This window comes from Felis catus, chromosome X, assembly GCF_018350175.1.
Source record: "Felis catus isolate Fca126 chromosome X, F.catus_Fca126_mat1.0, whole genome shotgun sequence".
NCBI classification, from domain to species: domain Eukaryota; kingdom Metazoa; phylum Chordata; class Mammalia; order Carnivora; family Felidae; genus Felis; species Felis catus.
Window position 1 is genome coordinate 45,883,897 of NC_058386.1, and position 8,601 is coordinate 45,892,497.

At 51.0% G+C, this 8,601-nt stretch overlaps 1 protein-coding gene across 2 annotated transcripts; it reads left to right on the forward strand.

Moving 5' to 3' along the window:
* The first annotated feature begins 1,051 nt into the window (after positions 1 to 1,051).
* Positions 1,052 to 8,090, forward strand: TSPYL2 (TSPY like 2). 2 transcript variants are annotated; one of them, XM_045050600.1, is made up of 7 exons: positions 1,052 to 2,045; positions 3,320 to 3,430; positions 3,555 to 3,666; positions 3,754 to 3,899; positions 4,031 to 4,128; positions 4,440 to 5,275; positions 7,358 to 8,090. In XM_045050600.1, exons 1-7 carry the CDS (start codon positions 1,221 to 1,223, stop codon positions 7,531 to 7,533), a joined length of 2,304 nt encoding a protein of 767 aa, XP_044906535.1. In that variant the 5' UTR covers positions 1,052 to 1,220; the 3' UTR covers positions 7,534 to 8,090. The 2 variants fall into 2 exon arrangements, with proteins under 2 accessions (XP_044906535.1, XP_023104601.1); XM_023248833.2 differs by having other exon boundaries at positions 1,054 to 2,045; positions 3,353 to 3,430.
* Positions 8,091 to 8,601: the final 511 nt, after the last annotated feature.

Sequence of the window (8,601 nt, forward strand, 5' to 3'; positions counted from 1 at the left end):
CTACATGTATCACATTTTTCTTATCCATTCCCCTGGTGATGGGTCTCCAGGTTGCCTCCAATTTTCCGCTACCACAGAAAGGCTGCAATGGGCAGTTTCCTACAATTCTTAAGGATCTCTAATTTAGAGCAGAGGAAACTGAAGCTCAGAGAAAGGCAGTGATTTGGTTAGTGTTACAAAATGAAGAGCAGGCCCCTGATGCCAATCCCAGACCAAAGCCAGAACCCACCACCCTACCTCACTAAAGACCATCCATCTGGTCCCCAAAGATCTAAAATACAATTTTAAAAAAGCATACACTGGGTAAAGGGAGAGGAAAGGATTGGGAGGAGGGCAAGTATTGAGCAGACGAAAAGATAGAAAATCCTAGAAAAATCTAGCAGATGAACGGAATCACAATCATGTTAATGACGCAGAGAAAGTTACTTCTTGTGTGTGATTATTATTTCTAGAGTCATTTTGCAGAGATGGAAAACGCCACGTCAAAATCTAGCTCGAAACCAAAGGTCCTAGGTTTCGAAATTCCAGACCCCTTTAGGGCAACCCTAGCCCCCCGGAGGGGCCATATCAGAGTTCTCCAAGGGGGCAAACGCTGGGCACGGGGGAAGGAGCAGATTTAAGAAGTGCGTAGTTGCTGAGGGGAGGGCCGCTAAGAGGGAAAACGATAGCGAGGCTCTTCCAATTTTATCTGAGCACATCCTGCTCGGTGCCTGCGTTTGTTTTTTGTTTTGTTTTTTGGTCTTCAGAACCACTGGTACTTTTCCCATTGGATAAAATGCTGGAGGGGTGAGGGAGAGGGGTTTCTTCCCCCTTAGCTTCCCTTGCAGCCAATCGCCCTGCAGTTTCCCTCTCGTCGCTGGCGGAGTCAGCCCGGTGATTGGCGGGCCCGGAGGGGAGCCAATCGGAAAGAGATGAGGTGTGGTGTTGGCAAGCGGATTGCGTGAGAGTAGGCAGAGGTCGAGGGAGAGCGAGCACCGCGGCCGCGGCTGGCAGCCACTGGAGAGGACGAATGGGCCTCTGACGTCACGGAGAGGGCGGGGCCTTGACGCTTGGCGCGGAGGGAGTAGGGTTGGCGCTGTGGGAGGGAACGCCAGAGCGAGGCTGTGGGGAGAGCTGGTCGCGTGAGGTGCAGTGGCTCTGCTTCAGGTGTGAGAGGCAGCAGCGGTTTGGCCGAGAGCGAAGGGGCGAGTGCGATCCCCTGAGCTGTGAGCGCGGTCGCCATGGACCGCCAGGATGAGGGGCCTCCGGCCAAGGCCCGCCGCCTGAGCAGCTCCGAGCCCGCTCAGCACGACCAGCTGCCACCGCCTCCGCCGCCTCCGCCTCCCCCGCCACTCCTGCCTCCCCCGCCGCTCCTGCGACTGCCCTTGCCTCCACCCGAGCAGCGCCCGAGGCTCCAGGAGGAAACCGAGGCGGCACAGGTGCTGGCTGACATGAGGGGGGTGGGGCTGGGCCCCGCTCTGCCTCCGCCGCCGCCCTATGTCATTCTGGAGGAGGGGGGGATCCGCGCGTACTTCACCCTGGGTTCTGGGGGTCCCGGCTGGGAGCCTGAGATGGAGTCAGGGTATGGGGAGGCGCCCCCTCCCACGGAGAGCCTAGAAACATACTCTCCTTCGGAGGCTTCTGGGGGAAGTGTGGAGATTGACTTTCAGGTTGTGGAGCCCGGCAGTTTTGCTGGAGAGAATGTCCTAGAAACCTGTAGCGCAGGGCACTGGGCGTACCAGAGGTTAACCGGTCCAGGGGGGAAGGAAGAGGCTATCATCCTAGTGGAAGATGACGATGAGGATGAAAAGGAAAGCGTGAGGAAGCGGAGGAGGAGGAGGAAGAGGAAGCAGAGGAAGGTGAAGAAGGAAAGCAAGAAGAATGCCGAGAAGATAGAGTGCATCCTGCAGGCACTGGAAAACATTCAACTGGACCTGGAGGCGGTGAACATAAAGGCAGGCAAGGCCTTCCTCCGTCTGAAGCGCAAATTCATCCAGATGCGAAGACCCTTCCTGGAGCGCAGGGACCTCATCATCCAGCACATCCCAGGCTTCTGGGTCAAAGCAGTATCCTTGTCATCTAAATTCATGGGCCAGGAGCTCATGATAAAAAAGGGGGGGGGGAAGGGGGAGGAACAGAAAGGGTGAATTTGTGTGTGGGTGGATCCCTATTGGAAAAATGCCTAGGTTTGGTGGAGGAGGAATGGAAGGAGAGGGGCAAAACATCAGAGAAGCTGGACTACAGATGATGAAGGGGGGAGAGAGGCACACAGCATAAAAACTGGACCACAGATGGGAAAGAGAAAAGGGGAGGAGCATAATAAAAATCAATAGTGAAATGGGGAGGATGGTAGAGGGACACACAGAAAAATTGGACCAGAGATGGTGAAAGGAGGAGGGGAGGGACACACAGAAGATAAAGTGGCTCAGAGATGGTGAAGAGGGAGAGGAAAGGCACACAGCAGAGAAATTGCCCAGAAAGGATGCCTAAGTCACAGGTGGCTCTTCAAGTCTAGGTCTCTGCTGAGATACTAGGGAGACCCCAATCCTTGCTAGAGAGAAGGGGGCTAGAAAGGAGCTGGAACCCCTAAAAGGTCAGAAGAAGGAGTACCTAGAAGTGGAGATCAAGGAGTTAAGGAAAGAAGAGTAAGAAGAATCTTCTTCACTATTGGTGAAAATCTTATCTCTGGGGTACATATATACAACATGTTAGGAACACATGGGTTTAACTTCATAATGGAATTACATGGATAGAGACCCTTGACACTCTCATACAAAGTATCACATGATCCCAGTCTGTCAGCACTCAGGCACACAGTATTATGTGGCCGCAGGTCCTCAGCATGCAGACATGTATCATCATGTGACTTACTGGTTTTCAGCATCCAGACACATTATCACATGGATACAAACCTTCAGACTCAGATACCCAAAATCATGTGTACACAGACCTGTAACACTCAAATAAGCAACATCATGACTACAGGCCCTCAACAACCAGATATAACATCACTTGGGCCTGGGGCTTCAGCCCCCTGACACACAATGTCTTGTGAATACAAATTCACAGCACCCAAGGATACAACATCATACAGACATAGGACCCTTAGCACCCAGACACACAGCAAATATGGACCATGGCAAGGCAACCTAATAACAGATGTCTGACATTGCATAAACATAGGTTCTCACCACATAGTATCATAGGAAGAAAAGTATGGGTCATGTCCCATGACCCACTTGCTCCCCACACATCACATGAACACAGAAGGAATTCTGCTCCAGCTTCTCTTTTGCTCTGCCCTGCCTGGCCTTCCCTCCCTCCTTCTCTCATTGAACAGTCACTCCTTGACCTAAACTGCTCCCTCCATCAGTTCCTCAACCACCCCAAAATTTCAATCTTGATCAACCGACGTGATGAAGACATTTTCCGCTACTTGACCAATCTGCAGGTCAGACCAAAGACATGTTTTTTACTAGGATCAGGCAAGGAATCTGGTCCTTGGAGGTGAGGGGGTTTGGGTGGGAAGGGCCTTGGTGTGGTGGGGATTTCAACATTACCTCTAACCTGAGCAGGTACAGGATCTCAGACATATCTCCATGGGCTATAAGATGAAGCTGTATTTCCAGACAAACCCCTATTTCACAAACATGGTGATTGTCAAGGAGTTCCAGCGCAGCCGCTCTGGTAAGAGGTGGTCCTAGGGAAAACCGTCACTCCCCACTCCCGTCTGTCTTTGTCCAGTGCCCTATCTACAGCCTCCTTTCCTCTCAGGCCGGCTGGTGTCCCACTCAACTCCAATCCGCTGGCACCGGGGCCAGGAGCCCCAGGCCCGCAGGCACAGGAACCAGGACACCAGCCACAGCTTCTTCAGCTGGTTCTCAAACCACAGCCTCCCAGAGGCTGACAGGATTGCTGAGGTGGGGCCCCTCCTGGCATTGCCAGAGAAAGCCTTGCTAGGCTTGCTTCTGGATGCTTGGGGAATTGGGAGTAGGCTCTGGGGCTTTTACCCATAACTCTGTTCCCCTTCCCCCCTCATTTCTTTCAACAGATTATCAAAAATGACCTGTGGGTCAACCCTCTGCGCTACTACATGATGGGAGAAGGAGGCTACAGGGCAAACAGAAAGAAGCAAGAAAAGGAAGAAAGGTGATGGGGGGGGAATTGGTGGCTGAGAGGTGGTTTGTTAGGGACAAAGATTAGGCAAGTGTTACCCAGAATTTATAGGGCCAAAGGGACCTTTGAGACAATTCAGTATGTTTTACAAGTGGAGAATGATACGCATAAGTGGGGTGTGATTGGCCTGAGGTCGTGCAGGCAGGAGCAGAAATGGGACTCTCCCCACCCTAACCTCATCCCTTGAATTCCTTGTAACCTACTGCCTCCTCAGTTACTTAGCACCTTTTAGTGTCTGCCCTGCCTCCCACCAATCCTATACTCAACTCCAGGCTTCCCCACAGTAAAAACAGGGACAGGTGTGAGGTGGTGATTATGGAAGACTCTGACGACTATCACATAATGGAAGACATTATCAGCGAGACTTCAGACAGTGATGACATCACCGACAATGAGACCATTCATGACATCAAGATCTCTGACTTCATGGAGACCACCGACTGCTTTGAGACCACTGACAATGAGATAACCGACATTAGTGAGAGCCTCTGTGACAGTGAGAGCCCTGACCACAATGAGAGCCCTGACAATGAGACCACTGACAACAATGAGAGCCCCGATGACCACGAGACCACTGATAATAATGAGAGCTCTGATGACAACGAGACCACTGACAACAACGAGAGTGCCGATGACAACAGTGAGAACCCTGACGACGAGAACCCTGACGACAACAGTGAGAACCCTGAAGACAACACTGATGACAACGAAGAGAACCCTGATGACAATGAAGAAAATACTGATGACAACGATGAGAATCCTGATGGTGATGAGAACCCTAATAGTGCCGAGAATCCCAAAGGTGGCAACCATGGCAGCAGCGGTGACAACCAGGACAGCAGTGACAGTGACAACGAAGGAGACAACGAGGGCAGTGATGATGAAGATAATGATGGCAATGAAGGTGACAATGAAGGCAGTGATGATGATGGCAATGAAGGTGACAATGAAGGCAGTGATGATGACGACAGAGACATCGAAGATTACAGGAATGATAGTGATGACCCTGACAAGGATCAGGATAACAGCAACAACCAGGATGACTCTGAGGCCGAAGTGGAGAACATCTCTGAAGAAGGATCCTCAGTGGAGGAAGAAGAAGATGAGGGCAGTGAGGAAGGTGAGCCTAGAGCCCCCCTCTTTTCTCTTTCTCTTCCCAGAAAAAAGCTGGCCAGGGTCAGGATATCAAGGCATGAGTACAGTCTGTTCTTGTGGAGAAAAGAAAAAGCATTTTATGCAACTTTTTAAACAAAGCAAGGCCAGGGAACCTTTAACTTAACAATTGTAAGAGAACCAAAGAAACAAATTTCAGTTCTAGCTGGTGGGTAGATAAGTTGTAACAGAGCAATAGACAAGGAATGAAGAGATAGAAGGTGGGTAGAAAATTGAGAAGGACAAGTTCACACACAGAAAGGGGGAAACTGGCAAACATATTACAATTCAGCACACTCTGTACCCAGCCCTGGCCTTCAGGGAACTCCCAGGCTTGTTTGTCTTCTGAGGATCCTTCACCAGCCCTGAAAGCTGTTTCTCACAAAAAGGTCCAGTAGTCAGGTATGTTGGGGACAATACTGCATACGTTGATATTTGCAGGTAGAGTGACAGGTACATTAGCCCCTTAAAGGCTCTGAAAAGTCCTGCTGTAAGAAACCTATTTAAACATTGTGGAACCCAGCATTTCCCAAACTTCTTAACCGCAGAAGCCACTGTTTACTGCTCACCAAAACATGTATTTTAGGAAATGCTGAGAAAGGTTTGCATGTGGGGGGTTGAGGGAGAAGGCAGTATTTACGGTGACTCCCAGGTTTGGTCTGGCCTGGATGACTGGCAAACGGAGGTACCATTTCTTAGGATTGGGAACGACATGGTGGCAGGATTGATGAAATGCAGAGGGGAACATGGAGTTGGAAAGGCCTGTTGGACATAAGGTACAGGTAGCCCAGGCAGGTGGTTGCTTATGTGTCTGGGAAGTCAGAAGTTATAAATAAAAGGGGGTAACAAGTCAGAACAGAATCCTAGCCCTGATTCTGGCCAGTTAACATTAATGAAGTGTTTAGTATGTGCCAGGCACTATCGTAAGTGATTTACTTACTAACTCATTTAATCCTCACAGCAGCTCTTATGAGCTAGGTACTGTTATCACCATTTTATAGATTAGGAAACTGAGGCTCTGAGAGGGTAGAATTAGGAAGAGAACTGGGCATGGAGGGGATTGTGGGCAGTGTCCAGGTCAGGTATAATGAGGACTGGATTTGGCACTGAATAGGTTATCTGTGACCTTGCCAAGAGTAGTTTCAATGGATTGGTGTGAGCAGAGCCACATCAGTGGGGTAGGAGGAGGGAATGAGCAAGGGGCAAGGCAATAGAATCAAACCTTGGCTAAGAAGGGGATGGCAGAGGACAGGCAAGGGAGATGTTTGAGCCTGGCTGTGGGCAGGCAGACCTTGGAGAGGCAGGCCCCTGGGGGAGGTAGAAGGAGCTGGAAGACCAACCACTCCTGGGGGTTTTGGCCATGGGGTCTCTGGCAAATTTCCATTGAGGGCAGGGGCAAGGAAGGAGGCATTGAATGTAAATTCAATCTAGACATATATTCAGTTAGAATAGGGAAACTGAAGGAGTTGCCACTGGATGGCATCTTCTTTCAGAGAAGGGGACGAAGAGCTATCTGCCCAGCCCTAGGGTGGGAGTGGGGGTAGGGAATTGGACTAAAGAAGACAGAGTGTGGCCTGTTTGGATCAGACTGGGGAAAAGAAGAGGGGGAGCTGCCTGGGAAGAACAGAAGGTTTATTCAGCCAACGTTAGAGCTCAGAAGACACATACATTGACACATTACATGGGGAGAAAAAGCTACTTTCAGACATGGTATCAATTTTGATAAGCCAGAGGCAGGGCTCCCACCCCTCCTTCCCTCTGGGCTTGCTTGAGATAACATACACACACACACACACACACACACACACACACACACACACACACACACACACTTGCTTTTTCCAAGCAGAGGTGCTTGGGGAGTGGTTCCAGGCCCCCAAAGCCCTGGCTATAGGCTCTGTTCACTGTTAAGTGCTATCCTCCTGCTTCCAGAACTGAGAAGATAAATTTCTATTGTTTAAACAAACAAACAAAAGAGTGACATCTACCTGCTCATCTAACCACCCTCTTTTTTCCCCTCCTTGCCCCTTGTCTCTCTTCCCCTGTACAGACAGCGAGCAAGAAGGTGAGGAGAGTGACGATGAGGAAGTAAGCGAGGAGGAGGAGGAAGAAGGGATCGAAGATGACTTCGAAGGAGGGGAAGACTCTGAAGACTCTGACATGGAGGAGGTGCTTCAGGTCCAAAATGTTTGGGCCAACCCGGGGAAGAGGGGCAAAACTGGATAAACATTTTACCCTTGCAGGGGTTGCCTCTCTGTATCCCTCTCCCCCTGCCCCATTTGCCCTCCCCCTCAGCTAGGGCCGCGCGGCCCCATATTGCACTTCTGGGGGGTGACCGACTTCGTACACGGGTTTAAAGTTTATTTTTATGGTTTAGTAATTGCAGAGTTCTTATTTTGGGGGGGGAGGGAAGGGGGGATTTCCCCCTTCCTTTTGGCCCTCCTCCCCTGCAAGCTTCTGTGTGCTGCTAAACGTATTTATTGTGATGCCTTGGTCAGGGCCCCTCTATCCTCCTCCTCGTGCTGTGTGGAGTGGACACCCTTGATCCCGAAGCGGGGAGGGCCGCTGTGGCCTTGGGGGGCTCTACTGCCACCCTGTTCTCCCAAGCCTCTCTTTGCCTCCGTCCCTCGCCCCCTCCCCACGCTGTGCCCGCTAGCTCGCCTTGGTGTCTATGCAAGGCCGCTTGTCATTGCGGTATTCCTGTTCCCCTCCCCCCCAGAAGCCCCTTGTTGTTCCTTGTGAACCTTGGTAATCCTAATAAAACTGAGCAAATTCAAAGTGCAGCTTCCAGTCTTTTGTCCTGCTTGGCGAGCCATCCCCAGGAGCCAGTCTCCATTCCCACAGGCCCTCAAAACGCCATCCGTTTCTCCGCACTGGCCTGCAAGATGGTGGTGGCGGTGGGAGGGGGGGTGTTTGGTTTTCTGGGGGCGAGCTCTGCAGGACCGCAGAGGTGTTGCGTCAGCCAATGCGGACCATCTTGGCCAATGGCAGGGCGAGGCTGAAAAAGCCCCACCCCCCCTACCGGAGGCTGCAGTGGACCAGCCAGGTAGCAAATAACTTCCCACGCCGTCCGGTGTCACGCAGGCGCACAGAAACGCCTTGCGCCCTGGAATATCCGTTTGTTAGTGATTCATCTTTTTATTTATCATGCGTCAAACCTTTCCTCAGGCCTAGTGTGAGCTGGGCGTGGGGAGCCACTGGAATCCATTTTTTTTCTCATTTGCATGTAGTTTTAAAAAAATGATAATCTGTCGAGACATTACATCCTAATAATGCAGGGATGCTCTCTCATTT